The 19511-nt window shown below is 39.2% G+C and overlaps 1 protein-coding gene across 1 annotated transcript; it reads left to right on the top strand.

The window, feature by feature from the left end:
• Positions 1-562: 562 nt before the first annotated feature.
• On the top strand, positions 563-8293 carry tmem151ba (transmembrane protein 151Ba). Its single transcript, XM_053614087.1, has 4 exons — positions 563-600; positions 2087-2287; positions 2451-2587; positions 7016-8293. Exons 2-4 carry the CDS (start codon positions 2245-2247, stop codon positions 8291-8293), a joined length of 1458 nt encoding a protein of 485 aa, XP_053470062.1. The 5' UTR covers positions 563-600; positions 2087-2244.
• The last annotated feature ends 11218 nt before the right edge of the window (positions 8294-19511 follow it).

Here is a 19511-nt window from a genome sequence, read left to right as displayed (position 1 = left end):
AATAATATTATAAATGCATATATACTTTAAATCATCTTTCAAGTAAATTGACAACTTTGCTCCAAAGAGATGTCTTCCTACTTTTGTTGTTGTTGTTGTTGTTGTTGTTGTTGTTATGTTGTAATTTATGATTAGGTTTCGGTTTTTATTTTTTATTTTTTTTAGTCTGTAATTAAAATTTGTCGATATAAATCCAAGGTTATGACAACCCCGCATTTCTGCATTGATGTAAAACTGTTCTATTATTTTATATGAAGGTTAACTATAAACAAACAGCAACGAATACGATCTAGACCTCAGGGGACCTCAGATTTAGGAGACTATATGAAGGTGTTTTATTCCGATTAACTGGATTAGTCGGATTATTAATGGATTATTAACTAACACACACACACACACACACACACACACACATATGCACACACATATGCACAATGCCACGCTGTTCCTGTGGGGATTTCCCAGATGGGAGGGGCAATATGCATACTGTAGTCCATTAAGCGTCATGGTAACCACGACAACCAAAATAAGCACTCTCATTTTTACTTATTCGTTAGTTTTCCTTGGATATTTTTCTTCATGTGAAACACTTTATAATAGGTTGGTAGACACAAATAATAATAATAATAATAATAATAATAATAATAATAATAATAGTAACAATAATAACAACAACAATAATAATAATAATTATTATTATTATTAAAACACAGGAATTATGCTAAAATTTAAATTCTATACACTTAGGCATAATGAAGAACCATTATGTCACAGCTGTCAGCAGTTTCCCCACAAAAATAATCACTGGGCATTTCCTGAATGTAATTCTGGACTGAACCAGAGCACACCCGTACTTTTCAGTAGTTTCTGTTCTTAAAAAAAACAAACTTCAAAAAACCGAACAATGGGTATCTTTTTGTGTGTTTTTCTTTTGCGGAAATTGAATGTGAGTTGTGTTATCTGTTGTGCGGTTGAATGAATTCTCTGTGCTGCCAGTAGGAGGCGCTGTAGCATCAGTTCATGTCTGTGTTGTGGAAATTAAAGAATAGAATTGAATTGAAAATCTAGTTGTTTGGTACGCACCTGAGTCGGCATTAGCGGAAAAATAAGGAAAAAATATATTAAACAACAACAACAACAACAATTATTTCTGTAAAAAAAATGATATCCTACAGCATTCCCATATAAACTCAGAATAGCCTATGACTCATTGCTGTTCATTTACAATAAGTGTGTCAGTTAACAGGCACTGACATGTGAAATGTCTTGAATGATACATTAAGTTGAACACATGCAAGGTTAAAAGCAGATTAGATTACATGTCAAACCATATTTTGCTCAAGTATTGGCTTTTCTTAATGGTTAGAAAGGACTGGTAAAGTGTGACAGAAATATTGTCTCTTGTGAAATCCATGCTCCAACATCCATCCATCTTCTACCGCTTACTCCTTTTCAGGGTCACGGGGAACCTGGAGCCTATCCCAGGGAGCCATGCTCCAACATTTGTTCTTTATTATTTTTTATATTTATTTGCTCTGTTAAAACTGAGTTTGAACAAAAACCCATCCACAGAATGCTACTTTTCCAGCTATAGAAACCTCTCTTACTGTTACAGCTACCTGATTAGCCTTTTAAGTTTTAGTTTATTTTTGTTTCACTGAATTAGTCTATACAGTAAGTTATATTCTAAATAAGTCATATTCCCCAGATTGAATAATGCAGTTATAGCTGACTAAAGATATTATTTCTTCTAATGAAACCCCCCCTATATATATATATATATATATATATATATATATATATATATATATATATATATATATATATATATATAATGTTATCAACGGAAAGCAGCATTCATAAAGATGAAACCTCGTACTTAAGTATCTTAATTAAAAGATTTTACTAGCTAGCATCGAGGCGAAGGCGAATGCGTTGCCAAGGTTACCATCTCTCAGTAACCGCTGGGAGAGATGCTAGCAAGCTCCGCTAGCTGTCATGCTAATGCTAATCTCTCTCTCTCTCTCTCTCTCTCTCTCTCTCTCTCTCTCTCACTCCCTGTCTCTGTTACCTGAGTGAAAACCAGCCCATCACATCCACCCAGCTTTCATCCTCACAGCGTTTTCTCTTGATTACTTTCAGCTTTATTTGCTTTTGGTTTATTCTTGATAAAGCCTGAGAACTGTAACAGGATCTACAATGCTGCTTTTCCACCTCTGTACAAAGTGTTTGTATTTATAGCTAATGGGTTATCTTTTATTTTTCTCCCCCGAACGACCAAAAAGAGGTAATGTTCTTTTCTGTCTTTTCTGTTTTTCAGTATGTGACACCATATATGCCTGACCGTTTCTTTTTCCTAATGTTGAAGTTCTGTTGTTTGTGTGTGTGTGTGTGTGTGTGTGTGTGTGATGTGATGTGATGTGATGTGGAGCTCCGCGCTCACGCCCCAGGCTTCCGTATCCTCATCAGTACCAACATCAGGACCAGTCTCATTATCAGAGATATCATCTCCATGTCTCCAGCATCGTCCGGGGCAAACAACACCGGTCCAGTTCCCCCTGACCAAACAGAGAGAAGGAGAGAAGAGGTGAGAGTCTCAGTTTAGCAGTTGATATATTTATGTTCTTTCATGTTAATAATATTTGTTTTGTTTACCGAATGCATAAAACATTGAGCTCCTTCAGTCATTCTTCACAGTTTGACAAAGCGACATTATAATTACATCTACGTCGATATCATCTTCATATACAGCAGCCTATAGTGTGCTAAATAAAATAAAAAATACTTGGTGCTGCATGTCATCATGGCTTTGATCATCATGCTTGTGTGTGTGTGTGTGTGTGTGTGTGTGCATACAGAAATGGGCTGAGAAATCCCATTCTCTGTCACGGTGCCTGTGTGTCGCCTCTCCATTTGTTCTCCTATCAAATCAGCCACGAGACGAGACGCTTTCTCCATGATACATGCTACAGTCTTTACAGATGGGCTGTTTGTTTTAGATTCATAACGAAATGCGTTGCAAATTGCAAATTCATCCAACCACAAATAAGTTGATATTGGAATATACAGTCCTGCAAAAGCTATTATACAGACGTGAGGAGCATAAAAAAGTGTGTGGAAGTGAGCAGTGTCGCAGAAATGAACGGAGACTGTGAGATGTTTATGGCATAATCACATAAGACTCTTTTCAAAACAAGGAAGAATGGTCATTTATAAATTTCTGGTAGTTTAGAGTCTCAGAGAACTTGCAGTAAATCTGTGATTATGTGAAATGTTCGATAATAAGGTTAGTGTTGATCGTAAAGTTTCGCTCTCCCAATAATTTCCCATGTAGCTGTACCTGGTGTCACTCCTAGTCCATTTAATGTCAATTAATGAACTAGTGGATTAACTAAAAGTGCATTTGTCTGGTTATTGACAATTTACTGAGAAATTAAACACTTCGTCTATATGATATTGCAATTCCATAATAAAATAAATTGCAGTCTCATATAACACAGCCCAAAAAGGTTGGAGTGTGCACCCTCAGCTTGAAGAGAACGACGCCCCAGATATCGCCCTCAAATAATCTGCTGGAAAGTGGGCCGTCTCTCGGCTCACTGCTCAGCACACTTATCTGAAGCAGCAACAGCTTGGAGAAACAGAGAGGAACGTCACAGCAAAACCGCAGCACAAGCTGCCAATATCACAGACGCTTTGTTGGACAGATTAGCAGCTTTAGAACGCAATCCGGATTTATTCATAACTGAGACAGTCGGAGCAGCCATTTCTGTTTTCATTGAGAAATGAATACATCCAAAATCTTTTCTTTTTTTTTTATTCTCCGGGTCATATTTGTCTTTACTGGCTACTGTATGACAATGGACCGTTTGCTCTAGTTGGTTCTGATTCTGTACTGCTACTCTGCTCTGCTGAAGCAAGTGTCTTCTTTTCCTAAGAAGTCTTTAATGTCTCAGAGGACATTATGATAAATACTGACGTATGGCAATTATAGGCAAAAAACCATTATTAGTTAGGCATGTTTCAGTAATCAATATTCCATAGTTTATACCACAGTGCTCTTTAGTTCTCAATTTGATTGGTAAGAAGATTCACTGATTAATTTTCTGTAATATTATTTCTGACAATAGTGTCCTCTTCAAGCCAAATCACAGCTACATTATTGTCTCTAGAGAAACAGCTAATTCACAGGGGCTTTGTATGATAGATGCTCGGCATAACCAAAGCCTAATAATAAATAAAGTGTTGTTTAACAAAGAAAAACATGTCATTATTGATATTGTGAAGATTTCTGTAAGGAGAGATTTATTTAGCATTTTTGGTAGGAGTCGCCGGTGTTCGAACTTTTAAACAGCCAGAGTTAAAGCTCTTCCTTTTAGCTTTCCACCACCAAGTCCTTTTGGACGAATGGCTTTTCAATTTGCGGTTCCTCAGTAACATGACAGCTGGATTTTTTTTTCGTCTCGTAACAAGAAAGATTAAAAGGAGACACTGATGAGGGAACACCTGCTTAATGTTGTTATAATGTAGCAGGAACTTGTCTCATAGATGTTCGTCAGCATTAAACGTAACGGTAAACTAAAATAAAATGTACACAGTGTCGTTCTTTAATTTAAAAAAAGGAATTCATTCTTGAAAAATTGCTGTGCTATAAGGTGAAAATGATTATTTTGGGTCGGTAACAGTAACTCCGCTTCACCTCGCTGTTCCTATAACATCACGCCCTGTCACGTTCAATTCCTTAAGTATATCATTTATCTGATTGTGGCCAGTGTCAAATATTTTCCCATTCTGCAATGTATTTAGGAAGAGGCTGCCTAGATAGGCTAATGCTGGATAGAGTTTCTTCTCCCAATATAAAGTCTGTGCCACTCAGAAGGCAGAATAAGGTCAGCCTTCTTCTAAGGGTCCTCTTTTTTGTCCTTCTCAGAGATGACAGTCCGTAATCCTGTATGAACATGTACACGTGAACAAACACAAAAAACCTAGGCAAAGGCCTCAGTAAAAATTTGATGACTAAACACACTTTCGCTCATTCTGATTTTAATTATGGGAATGACTAAAAGAGCACTAGCTAACAATTTGTGAGTTGTGTCTGATTTATACACACTGGCCAAGTCTGAAATCTGTTCTTTGGGAGCAACGCTGTAAAGATCTAGTTCAAAATCAAATCCGTATTTAATCGGGAGCCAGTTGAATGACCTCATTTTTGGTCAAGTTGGATCGTTTTCATTGATTTTTTAAAGAAGTAAAGAGAGTTTTCCAATCTGCTGTAGATGAATTCATGAAGTAGTTCTTAAGTATCACAAGTCCAAATCGTTTAGGAACAAAACATCTTCAATCCATGGTTGTGGCCTAGACACTCGAGTCAGTGTTGGTCCTAAGTGGGACACACTGTATGCATATGTCCAGAACTCTATATCACTTAAAACACAAGATTATCCCGATCAGTAAGATTAGCAACAAAACGGAAGCAAGCAAAAAAACTAAACAAAACAAAAAAAAAAAACATCCATAAGAAATTTCAGTTGAGGCTTTTATAACCTGCTCCCCCATTTCACACACATCTCACTTTATAGCACAGTCTGCTCCGCTCATCAAAAGCTGCGATCACAAGCCTGTAAGTTGAGAAGAAAGTGAGGGATGATCTCACTTTGCTAAGCAACGTTTGCAAAATTGTGAACAAGAGAAGAGTAGGAGCCATTTGTCATAGATTCAATCCTTTCACGCCGGTTGGGGATCGGGGGTGGGGGGTGGGGGGTGGGGTGGGGCTGTTATAAGGGGCTGTTATAATGTGACGAGGTAGGGAGGAGAGTTATGGAAGAGCAGCATCAATTATTTAAAGCTTGCTCCTGTGTGAAGAACCCCAAACAGCCCTGGCTTTTTCACACACATGAAGCATGAAATGAAACCACACAGACAGAACCACGGTACTGTACAAACACTTCAGTTATTTCAGGATGTTTAAACATCCGAAGAAGCACTTCTTCGTGCTAGGTGCTAAGTCTAATCAAGTGGACTTTAATCACGCTTTAATCATTCTGCCTCTCAATGGAGGGGATTCATTGTGGGGAAATTCCGTGACATTTAGACGCACACTGGTTCTTAATAAATTTCCCATCATTCAGTAGAGGTGATGAAGCCCCCTGGATGAGTCACTGAGCCTTGTAGCAACTAGACAGTCAACTTGACCTGGATGACTGAAAACCTCCACAGACAATCAATTTCAGTATGCTTGCACAATCAGTATTTGTCCTACTCTTGACATTTTCCAACTCGTCATGAAGTCATATATTAAGGGGGTTTATTAATAAGAAACTAACATGTATATGCGACATCTCACCAGTCTGTCGCGCGTCTGTGTCAGCTTAGCTTAATGTGCCTGGGATGATCCAACATAGCACTTTTTGTGATTTCTTTCAAATTCAAAACCTCTTCAGTTGAGTCCTTATTTTCAAGGTCTATTCAACCTTTTCAGACCTAAACAAGCCCACGTATCCTGAGATATTTTTGTTGTTCAGAAGACATTCAGACTCACTGTGGTGTTCTACAAAAACTGTTGTTTCTACAAAATGAGAGCGCTTGTAATGAAGAACCAACTGTCCGTTAAAAAAAAAAAAAACGATGCACCAGTATAATGATGGAAAGAAGGGAGTAATCCGCAGGGATTGGGGTTACCATCCCGATATCTTTAGTTTCACGGGAAACGTAGTACGTCTCCTGCTTAGAGAAGTGAGAAGCAGCGGTGCGTTATTTCGCCACACTAGTGGGGATAATGGCAAGGTATTTATGTGTAACTGCCACTTTAACACGACATTCAAGTTTACAGCATTTAGCCAACATCCTTATCCAGAGTGACTCACAGGGCTGCCTTGTGTCTACATTAAAACATATACGCATGCTAGTATAAATAGGTCAGGTACGTATGCACCTTTTTTGCCTCTGACTTGACTCTAAAAGATTTGACTATATAACCATCAGTTCTCTTCTTCCTTGTCTGTTTTGCCGTATACAGCAGAGGCCCCAGCAGCAGTCACTGACTGAGGCTCTATGGCGCGAGTCACACTGGAAATGCCTTCTCCTCACACTGCTCATGTATGGCTGTGCGCTCGCTATGATATGGTGCTGCGTGGCCAAGGTGACACGACTCAGCATCGATAATAACCTCAAGGCCACATCGACGGTGTACCATGAGAGTGCCTGCTCCAGTGGTTACATCTATATCCCCGTGGCTTTTTTGCTCATGCTTTACACCCTCTACTTGGTGGAGTGCTGGCACTGTTCCTTGCACTTCAACCTGCAGTATAAAGTGGATTTGGAGAGTATAGTGGAGCGGGTGCAGCGGATGCAGCAGGCCACACCGTGCATCTGGTGGAGGGCCATCAGTTACCACTATGTGCGACGCACACGGCATGTGACTCGCTACCGCAATAGTGATGCCTACAGTGCCACGCAGGTGTACCACGAACGGGTCAACACACACGCAGCCGAGGCAGAGTTCGATTATGGAAACTGCGGCGTGAAGGATGTCTCCAAGCAGCTTGCAGGCGTGGAAGACTTCCCTATCACCAAGCTTCGCTTCACCAAGTGCTTCAGCTTTGCCAGTGCGGAGTCAGAGAACTCCTATCTGACACAGAGGGCACGGTTCTTCACCGAAAACGAGGGGCTGGATGACTACATGGAGGCTCGTGAGGGCATGCACCTTAAAAATGTAGACTTCAGGGAGCACGTAATGGTAATCTCTGGCCGACTGCCTTGGTTTTTGAGGCGCTGCGTGTTTTGGATAGCAGCGGTTCTGACGCTCTCTTGGCCCTTGCGTATTCTGAACGAGTATCGCACAGCTTATCTTCACTACCACGTGGAGAAGCTGTTCGGCTTTAATCATTTACACTACTGCCACCACATCTCCAGGATGAACGCAGTCGATAGCACAGAACTAGAGTGGCACATCCGCTCCAACCAGCAACTGGTGCCCAGTTACTCTGAAGCTGTGTTGATGGATGCGAATCTGTCTGGCCGAGACTCCTTCTCCCCCCAGAACTGCGAGCGCTGCCGTAGGGCCTTGAGTGGCTCGTCCATTTTCTCACGCAGCGCCCTCAGTCTTTTTTCACTAGGTCATGCATATGGCAGCCTGAACGATAGCTCCGCCCCAGAGCACCAACAGCCGTCTCCTCCAACCTATCAGGACGCATTGCGCTTCCCTGTGCTGATTGTGCACCGCAGCGATGGCTGCCTCAGCAATGAGCATCGCTTACTGCATCATAACGGCTCTAGCGTGGAGACTTCCTTATGACCTATGCTAATTTCATTGATTTTCAGGGATTTGAAAGAAATCACAGATACGGAGTGAGGAAAGACCTTTAAACTTGAAGGCTGAATGGAACTGCTTGTGTCAGTCTCGTTTTAGTATGATGGGAAAAACTTAGTTCGGCCAAGTTTTATGATTGCCCAGAATGCGGTAAAATTTCTGTCCTCGTAAGCAATGCATTACAGCAGGCTGATGGAAAACGACACAGCTAGCCTCATGCAGGCCAGCTTATCTTTTTTTGCCATATCATTTCAAGCCCTACGTAATATAAGAAAGTAATATCTTACTTGAATCTTGAATCTTGAGGCTTGAATCTTGAAAGTGATGGCAAATAGTCATGAGAAGAGTTTATTCCAATGGTAAAAAAAGGTTTAAAAAAAAAAAAAAAAACCCCACCTCTGATGTCATGATCACTATGACGAGGTAAATATAAACTAATCGGTTTTGCTAATACAAAAATCTATTTTGAAATGATTAAGTAGAAGAAGAAGCCTTTATTTGTCACATACACATTACATCAGAGTGAAATTCTTTTCTTCACATATACCAGTATGTTAGGAAGTTGGGGTCAGTGCACAGGGTCAGACATGATACAGCGCCCCCTGGAGCGGAGAGGGTTAAGAGCCTTGCTCAAGGGCCCAACAGTGGCAGCGCTGGGGCTTGGAACCTCCGACCTTCTGATCAGTAACCCAGAGCCTTTAACCGTCAGTATAAAGGCAAATTAAAGTCCCAAATTTCAAGCAAATGTAGCAATAAGGCTGAAAAAGTGAAGAATATAAATCAGTTAGTCATAATGTTGCAGCCTTAATACAAATTCTAAAACAAATTTGTAAGAACGTGATTTTCTCCTTCAATATTCAGTATTTTATATATGCTATTTAATATTGTGTAATTAAGCTAAAATTAGTTAATACCCTCTGAAAATGTTTATTTATTTTTTTCTTATTACATTACGGTAGCCATCTTTATGTCAGTTGAAACGATATGATATGATGGCAGTACACCTTCTCTGACAGTTTATATTTCCAAACAAACACTTACTTAACTTCGATGTTAACTACTGCATCTCACCAACACTTACAACTAGAAATTACAGAAGCAATGGATCGGGCTATTTTCTTCATTTTCAGGCTTCCTTCTGGAGGTGTAATTTCCAATCAGCATCCGTTAACACCGAGAGAAACGTCTCATTATCATTGAATTCATTATGTAGTCTCTACCACGTTCGCCATCAGTGAAGACTTTGACGATCATGTGGATTGGACTGCAGGGCTGCAACTATGCAACAAAAAAAAAAATGCTGGATAGCTCAAAAAACAGTTTATTTCCAAACAAAAAGATTTTCTTCCGAACCTATTTATAGTGATTTTAGGCCTCACTGTAAATAATTTAAAACAAGCAGATGTAAGGACGAGTTTAAGGAACAGAATAAATTATTTAAAGGATTCTGACAGATGTGTCTTGGTAACCATTACTACCTTTGATACATTTTTGTATCCTGCATAGTTTATCATTTAAATGACATTAGATCATTTTTTAAAATATTATTTTTTTAAAATTCACCTGGAATTTTGTTTCTCTGTGATAAATGCTTCCATTTTTAATCTGTAATTTTATTTATTTATTTATTTTTAAATCAGCACTAATGCTATATTTTGCGGTGCTTATACGCTGGGCCTTTTCATTGTGCTGTGCTGTCTTGACTTGTGCAGTGACCACCTGAGCGTCCATAAAAAAAAACGCTTTTGTGATTTTACACTTGTGATTTTACACTTGTGATTCCCTTCTTTATTGTTCTGTGGTGTGAGCCGTGGGTTTTTAAAGGTTTTGCCAGACTGTGTGTTATACAGGCTACCGTATGCCGTTCCTCTGGTTTGTAAATGTATAAAATTTGTGAATGTGTTCAATACTATATTCATTAACAGGCTTCCCTGGGCCTCCATGATGGAGGAGCCCACAGTGGTGCTAGAGTAAATGAGTAAACCATAAGAAATGAAATATTTCATCAAAGCCGTAACAAAAGCAGCGAGCTACACCGCAGGGCTTTGGGTGCTATGAGTGTGTGGATGAGGGTTGTGGGAAATGGGACCAGTGTCATAACCATATGAAACATAATAAACTACTTTCACTGGTTAGTTTTTGCACCGTGTCATTTCTGGAATGCAGTCAAGAGTAGTGCTGATAATACGGTAAATATCAGTGTGAAACTGATACACGTTTCTGTAGCGTGGATGGTCGAAACTGTAGGTCGTTCATGGCTGGAGTCATGAAGCATACAAATCGAAATTCCAGTAAGTGGTAAATCTGGGAGAGCTGAATCATTAAATTCAAAATGGCCGCTGCTGATTCATGTCTGGAATTATACACTCAGGGCCAAGACGGTGATCATCTACTATAATTACAGCTCACTTTGGGAAATCCTAAAGCTGATATGTAGATGCTACAGGATGTAACTCTTTTTAAGCTGAGAAACAGCGAGAACCTGAGAGAGGATCTATCAGTCCCCTATACAGTCCTATTTATAGTACATTTATAAGACAAACACAGAAACTCCTACTAAGGGTAGGGGAAATTATAATAAACAGTACACGTGTTATTTGCTCATTTTCTACAAATGTTTCCCCAGATTATGTCAGCTATTTTTATTAATATATGGTAGGGGGGACGACACATGAAGCCAGCCAGTCATATCTTTTCAGACTGTTGCTCATGCTGTGTCACAGGGTGGAGAAACACACTCAAGGAAAGCACTATTGTCCTTGATTGACAGGTGTTGCTGTGACTGACAGGGGAGAGATAGAATGCCAACATGGCCAATATGCTCTCTTGGACGCCCAGCCAGAGATGGTTGTGGTATCACCGGGATTCAAACTCACAATCTCCAGATGATAGGGCTAATATATTTTTTTTGTTGTGCCACTTGGGAGCCCTGAACGTCAGCTATTTTAAGACGTAGCATAAGACACATAGTGTAAAACCTGAATACAGTGTCATGATTCATTCCTCTACAGGACATGCTTTATCCTAGTCAGGGTCACGATGCAGCTGGAGTCAGTCCCAGGAAGATTGGATGTAAGTCGGGAGAATTCACTCCAGATGGGATGCCACTCCATCACAGAGCACCACTGACACACACTGAGCTGAGCTCTACGGGTTTACCATAGCTGGCATGTTTTTGGACAGTGGGAGGAAGCTGGAGAACCCAACGCAAACCCACACAGACACGGGGAGAACATGCACAACTCCACACAGTAACCTGAGCTCAGGAATGCTACCCGCTGTCCCACTGTGCTGCCCCAAGATTCTGATAATATCGTGAAATCATAGTAAATGTGATTTGATCAGGATTTACATTTGATGTGTAAATGCATTTATTGTAGATTTTGACTCTTGACCTCACTAGTGCTGGTCGTAGAGGATTGTAGCGTCAAATACACATTCAAATATAAAATACATTTGACAAGAAGAGATTTGAAGGCACCGTTGATAAAACGATCAGAGTCACATGGTGCTTGGATTCCAGAATTTGAATTTAAAAGTTCAGAACCTTCTTATGTCATAATAGTTGAGAACAGAGGAAATCTTGATGATACGATCGCTAGACCCATTCATAGTCTTTATGAAGTCACCAAAAGTTATCAGCCATTATTGTTTACATTGTGTTAATTGAAGCATGAAAAAATGCTTGCGCGGACTCTGATCTTTCTTCGTGGGTATTCACAGTAATACAGTGATGAACAGCACTGTATCAACATCAGCATTGAGCATCAACATCAGTTAAATACTGAAAACTCACAGAATATACATTATACATCAATCTCAACTTGAATATTACTAATTATTAATCATTAAGTATCAATATTCATTAATATTCATATTCATATTAATTCATTATTAATTATTAATATTATTATATTAATATTAGAGCAATTACTAATGAGATGTGTGGAAGAAATTTGACAGTAAGTTAACAATGAAATTCACTCAGCTGGGCGTCCGCCATTACTCAAAGCCTATTGGCTGATTTCGGTCATGTGACTGGACTCTGATCATTTTTCCATAGCATGGCTTTATTTTAAATGGAAAATCCTGTGACCCTGATCTTTCTATCATCCAAGTACATTTATGAGATCATTCTTCAATGCTCAATCAACAGCCGTGGATGCACAACTCCAAAAATACAGTTTTGTGACTCTGATCGTTTTTTTCATTGTGGTCCTCATTTAATAGTTTGAACCTGAGCCTTTTGCACTTCCATCCATACTTCTACAATTATAAGTGTAGGAGAAACAGCCCTTATGTATCACCTCCAGCCGTTTCATTTGAGTTTTTTGAGATAAAGAGCTCTTATCTGAATTCATTCTACCCACTAATGCAACTTATTCAATACATAAATCTAGATCTATGGTATAAGGTTAAGAAGTTAAAAAAAAACAAACAAACAAACTAGGTAATACTCAGAAACTTGAGGCTGACTGATAGTCAGGTGATTGGAAAACAGGAATACACTACACTAAATCGGGAAATGTAGCAGGTTATGATCAAAGACTGATCCAGACGAGCAGATAACTAAGGCTTGGTAATCACAAAGCAACGCAGAGTCCGGGTTACTTAAAGCCAGTAGTAGTGTAACTGCAAAACAAGTGCGTTTCAATAGGAAACAGAATAGGAACTTGATTGTTCATGATAAATTTGTGGGAAAAGGATGTGAGTTGTAGTTGACATGGACATGACCATGACGTGGGAGTTAGAATGAATTTATCTGTTTTAGCAGTTGGGGCCTTTCTTTAAAATGAGTGATCTTCTACTAAAAGCACTAAATAAGCAGGAATTTTCATTCTCACAACAGAGCCACTGTCTCTCTGGAGAATGGAAGCTCAGGAGACTTCTTTTGACTAATATCTTTAACGCCTGATCAAAAATGTTTACATTTCATTAGTAGAGAAACACATCATTGTTTTCATTTTATGTAGTTTATATATGTAATATTTATGTAGTTTTGAATGTAATTTCTCTCTGATCTGGGTTTAACGTCTCTGACATTTCCACACAAGTAAATCTGGAAGCCAGCTATTATGACGTGTGTTGCTATAAGTTATACGTTCAAGATTTTACCGACGGCTGAAATATAATCAAATGAACCCATAGTCGAGCAATCGTTTAGCAGTTTTTTTTTGGTTTTTTTTTGGTTCCTGATGCACACACACAAACACACACACACAATACTTCTGTTCTGTCCTTTTTTCTCACAGCAGGAGTGAGAGGATGTCTGACTCTGAATACAGCTTTCTCAGCACTGATACAAGAGGGGGCGGTGGGGTGGTAGTGGTGGGGGGGATAGATCTGTTCCTGTGAGAGGTAACCGTTCAGCTCACCACCTTCACATGGCTCATATTTTCCATCAGGCAGAAGAAGAAAGGTCATGGAGAAATGATGCTTAACTGAACGTATTGAAAATGTCAAAAATGCCAAAAGTAAAACAGTCAAGTTTTCATGAACATTTATTACTTATCCTTTTATTCTTAATTATTAAACTGTTATATGCACAACTGTATTATTCAACGTAACAAAAAAAAAAATCTTGTGGTCATGGGCATGACTACTATATAGTTTGCGAATGAATGAATCAGAAGTAAAATATCCTGTAAATAACCAGTATTTACCATTAGATAGAATGTGATATTAGCAAAGAAAACAGGGTAACACAGTTAGATATAGTCATTTAACATTAGAAAATGAGCAAATCTTACCTCAGCAGTGGGAGGTAAAGAAGATGCCTCATTGTTTAAATACAAAAAAGTAATTGTTTTCCTCCAGCATACTGAAACATTTTACGGCCAGGGAAAGGCTGACATTGCACTGCATCTCCACAGTGGCTTATTCATCTTCAAACACACACGGATTGCTCAAGTGCAAGAATCTCATTTCAGCTTTTTTCAGCTTCCAGAAAGGGGACATCAAAGGTCCTACTGTAGTAAACACGCATAATGATATTAAGGACATAGTCATTAGTACTACATGACTACTAAATGTATTTCCGTTTTTTTTAAGAGCCACACATTCATTCTTTATCTCAAACATTCACGAGGACTATCTGAAATAGGCATTCGAAGGGAACGTATCTGCTGTTAACTGTCAGTAACTGCACTGTAAAACATGATAGTGATCTTATCTCTTCAATTTAACTCCAGTTGTCATGACAAGTTTTGGAAATTGGACTCAAGTTTGCGAGTTTTCAAAAATTCTAACTCGAAGTCATCCATTGTCTTGACTTGTAAAAAAAAAAAACTGTGGTTAGTTGAAACAAAGGTCATCTGCAGGCAGCATGTGAACTTTCATTTCTAAATTTAACCGCATGTGTGTAAAACATTATGAGCAATATATAAAATAATAATACGAGGTTTAGCCTCATTGCCTTTTCTCAGCTTGTGCACAATGTATTGTGTAGGCCTATGGGAATAACAGGCTTCCATCCAACCATTTTCTGTACCGCTTATCCTACATAGCATGGAGCCTATCCCAGGGACTCAGGGCACAATACCGACCTATTGCAGGGCACAATCGGACACACACACACACACACACTACAGACAATTTAGAGATGCCTACAGCGATGAGACTACGACGCATATCTTTGGACTGGGGAGGAAACTGGAGGCAATGCGTGCAAGCTCCGCACACACCGGGCTGAGGCAGGAATCGAACCCCCAACCGCGGAGGGGCGAGGCAAATGTGCTAACCTCTAAGCCTCTGTGCCTCCCCCAATAACAGGCTTAGGTTGTTTAATCAAAACTATATTGAGCCTGACAACAATTGTTGTTCTGTACTGACTCTTGACTGACAGTCTTTTTTCCCCACAGAACTGATAATAGCTTTACAATGAACATAAAGCTTAAAAACAGTACAGATCCAAAAGCAAAATAAATACTTCAGAAACAAGTAGATGAAGAAATCCAGATAAATCAGCCGAAACGTATGTAATGCAATGTAATTCTGGTCCGTTAATTTGATTGGTTGAGCGGTGTTCCAAGAGTGCCTATATTTCCTGTAACTGCACCGGGACGTTTCACATAAAATTCCCCTTCCTCGTTCGAAACAGTTACTACAGTAAAGTTAATGACATCATCAGTGGACATGGCAAACAATCCATTTTGACTTTAAATATGAAAGCTTGTCAGACGAAGATGAAACGGAAGAAAGGGACGCTGATTTTTCCCGGGAACGTACAAATCGATGTGAGCTAGCTAGCCAGCTAGCCGACGTTCTATAAAGTGAGCGAGTGTGGCTTTCTTCGGGATCTGTTTCTGTTAGCGGAGCAAAAATAATCAAAACATTTTGCCATGATGTGTTCAAAATGTCACTTAGTCTATATTAAGTTCTTGTTTACAGATCTGATATATAAAGTGTAGCATAAGAAGGTCAGTGCAGATGAATAATTGACGTGATTCATGTCGGAACACATTATAGCGATGTGCAGTATGTAGATTCGTTGGCTGGAGGAAAGGAGAAGAGATTTGTAATAGGTACTTTGAAGGTCAGAATAAATATGTAACTAGTAAAAAGTGTGTTTTTTTTTTTAACTTGGAAATGTAATTAAGTAACAGTACAAGTATTAAATTTCCATAACACTGAAGTACAGTATAAATGCACCCAAATCATACAAACATGACTAGTGTAAATAACGGCAATATATTTCACTTTATCAGTCTCCTGCAAATCATTTTAATGCATAACACATTTTGTGAAGATTTCATTTGATAATACATTTTTGTTGATTTTTACTGTATCAGAAATCTGATATTCATGAAAATCTGATATTCATATTCATGAATAACACAAGGTTGATTTTCTATTTTTTTTTTTTGCTTTTGTTCCATTTACTAAAATATGACTGTTTTTTCCCCCAGTTGTTTATTTTTCTTCAGGAAGATAAGGAAAAAATTAAGTAGCACATGATCAGCGAGAGAGAGAGACCCTGTGTGTGCGGAGTTTGCATGTTCTCCCCGTGTTGCGGGGGTTTCCTCCGGGTACTCCGGTTTCCTCCCCCAGTCCAAAGACATGCATGGTATGGACATGATTGGCATGTCCAAAGTGTCCGTAGTGTATGAATGGGCGTGTGAACCTGTGCCCTGCGATGGATTGGCACCCTGTCCACGGTGTACCCCGCCTTGTGCCCCATGCTCCCTGGGATAGTCTCCAGGTTTCCCCGTGACCCTGAAAAGGATAAGCGGTATAGAAGATGGATGGATGGATGGAATTTTTACTTTATGCTTCTTCTGATGTTTAGGTAATTCTGGAAATTCTTGATGTTACTCCTCCTACTTCTGCTGCTGTGTGAACTTGAATTTCCCCTATGTTGGATCTATAACGGTGCATCTTATCTTATCTTACCCCGCCTTGTGCCCGATGCACCCTGGGATAGGCTCCAGGTTCCCCATGACCCTGAAAAGGATAAGCGGTATAGAAGATGGATGGATGGATGGATGGATGGATGGATAATCAAAATAAGCCACTGAAGAGGAAGCATTGAGTACGGGAATTTTCATTTTATTACCGATGCAGTTAAATGTTCCAAATACTTAATGATAGATATGTACCTCTTTTAGCTATGATATACGGTAGCGTTTGTAGATAATTGCATAGCAGAGTACTGTGAATATGATATACTGTATGTACGAATCATTAGTAATGGGACTAAGTAAAAATCGAACTGTTTTGGAACAAATACAATCCCTTTCTTTATGGGTTTGGTTCCAGCTATTTTCACTTCCTAGCTTTGGGGCCCTGTTCTTCATTTTTTCTATAGTCAGTAAACTATAAATATTTGCATTCTTTGAGGTTGGAGGCTTTCACTTGAACCTTCCACATTCTCTGTAGTTCCTGTTTCATTCCCTGTGACAGTACAGGAACAGTTAGAAAATGAAAACTCTACTCTGTTGTATAAAGATTGGAAGCCTAATATTGGCGTACAAAGTGCACATGTACTCTAAACGTACTTGTGTACCTTCTATTATTATCACACATATTATGAACAGTGAATTCTTTGAGTACGTTCTTTGAATGCCGGTGATTATAACGAAATGTCCATTTTCCTCTCTTATCAAAGGCTCAGCCTGACTTAAGCATGAGTACTATTCTGACTCACAGGAACAAGAGCTTTTTTTTTTTTTTATCTTATACTGTGAGTTAATGGAATTTTCCAGTAGCTGCTGCTACACTGTGTGGCCAAATGTATGTGGACACCTGACCATCACACCCATATGTGGTTCTTCCCCAGACTGTTTCCACATAGCTGGAAGCACACAATTGTGTAGGATGCTGTAGCATTAAAATTTCCCTTCACTGGAGCGAAGAGGCCCAAACATGAAGACATGGTTTGGGAAGGATGAAGTTACCTGTACAGAGCCCTGACCTCAACGCCACTGAAGACGTTTGGGATGTGGCCTCCTCATCCGACACCAGCGTCTGAGCTCACTAATGCGCTTACGTCTGAATGAGCACAAATCCCAGTGGCAAAGTCTAATGGAAAGAGTGGAGGTTATTCTAACAGCAAAGGGGAAATGAAATGTTTAAAAAGCACATATGGGTGTGTTGGTCAAGTGTCCACAAATATTTGGCCATATAGTGTCATTATAGTGAATTCAGGGGTCAGACCAATGTAGTTCTGTTTATGATCTTCCGTTTGAGGTGGGAACTGTCTGTGCTTTTATTCAAAATAAACCAGAAATCCACTTCTGAATTGAGTCTGTAAAGTCGACATTTAACCACCAGTCCTGTTCTTTAAGTCACGTTTCAGTGCATGTTTAATGTAACTAAAGTATTAGTTACGCCATTTAGGCTATGTCCATACTAATAATAATAATAATAAAAAAAAAAACATTTGTTTTTCATCCACAGTGGTATTTTTAGATCATTTTAAAAATGCTTTCTGTCCACAATGGAACACAGAAACACAGAATACTGAGCATGAGCACATTGCACACATTCAAACGACTTAACATTATTAAGCAATCTATTAAGATGTCTATCTGTCATAACAGTAGTGAATACAAAAACGCAGGACTGTTTGTGTTTATATCGCACATCGCGAGGTTCAATTCGGAGTAAAACTGCGTCAAAAACAAATGAACGAACTTCTCTGTTTCTGTCGTGTTGGAGCCGGATCACGAGGCAATCACAGAATAATCCTTATGTGAAAACTGTGTTTGCAGGTTTATCCGGCCGTTCAAAAACATGAAGCCATGTAGTGTGGTGGAGAAAAATAGACAAGGCCTGACAAGGTCATCGTTAACTGCTTGATTCTGCAGCACTGTATAGTATACTCACTATCTGGTTATTACAATGGCCATAAACTTATGTGTAGCTATGCTTATAGGAAAGAAGCAACATGGGAACTCTGTTGAATTCTTGAATCAGATTGGTCAGAAGTGTTGAGTGGTTTTCTACAACAGCAGACAATGTTGTAGAAAATGCTTGAAAAACGTACCACATAAATGGATTTTAAAAATTAGTGTAATTGTAGTAATTGTAACGATTATTGCATATATGGCGCAGTGTCAAGAATACTGTAGGCAACTTTGGTTGCCAATAAAGTACTGTAATATTTACAGTAAACAACTGTAAAACATATTTATAATAAAGAAGCGTAATATGATACATAGTATAAAATAACACATAACCCATAACTCAGGACATTTTGCTCATTGGGTTAAGGTATGAGCTATGAGTTCAAGGGTCTTTCTCAAGGACCCAGTCAAGGCAGTTTAGTGGTGCTGGGATTTGAACACAAATCTCATTATCTATGACTCAAAACCTTAACCACTAAGCCATCATAACTAGCTTAACTAGCTTAACTAGCTTAACTAGCTTGCATTGATTCAATTGAACCCAAGTTGCCAGTAATTACTGTAAACTTCACAGCAATTTGTTTTTTTCTCCAAAAACCCAGGGCAGCTGTGGATGAGGTGGTAGAGCGGGTTGTCCACTAATCGCAGAGTTGGAGGTTCGATTCCCGGCCCACGTGACTCCACATACCGAAGTGTCCTTGGGTGAAACACTGAACCCCAAGTTGCTCCTGATGGCAAGTTAGCACCTTGCTATCAGGGTAGCTCTCCTACCATTGGTGTGTGTGTGTTTGTGTGTGTGAAGGGATGAATGAGACACATCGCTATATAACTGCAGACCATTTACCATTTTACAGTAT

This window comes from Ictalurus furcatus, chromosome 25 (assembly GCF_023375685.1).
Source record: "Ictalurus furcatus strain D&B chromosome 25, Billie_1.0, whole genome shotgun sequence".
In the NCBI taxonomy this organism is placed as follows: domain Eukaryota; kingdom Metazoa; phylum Chordata; class Actinopteri; order Siluriformes; family Ictaluridae; genus Ictalurus; species Ictalurus furcatus.
Note: the sequence above shows the minus strand (reverse complement) of the source record. Positions and strands in the feature narration are given on the sequence as shown.

Coding starts and splice junctions, on each gene's coding strand:
- tmem151ba (XM_053614087.1), top strand. CDS start 2,245: ATGGGTTATCTTTTATTTTTCTCCCCCGAACGACCAAAAAGAG. Junction 2,288..2,450: donor CCCCGAACGACCAAAAAGAG/GTAATGTTCTTT, acceptor CTCACGCCCCAG/GCTTCCGTATCCTCATCAGT. Junction 2,588..7,015: donor CAGAGAGAAGGAGAGAAGAG/GTGAGAGTCTCA, acceptor TGCCGTATACAG/CAGAGGCCCCAGCAGCAGTC.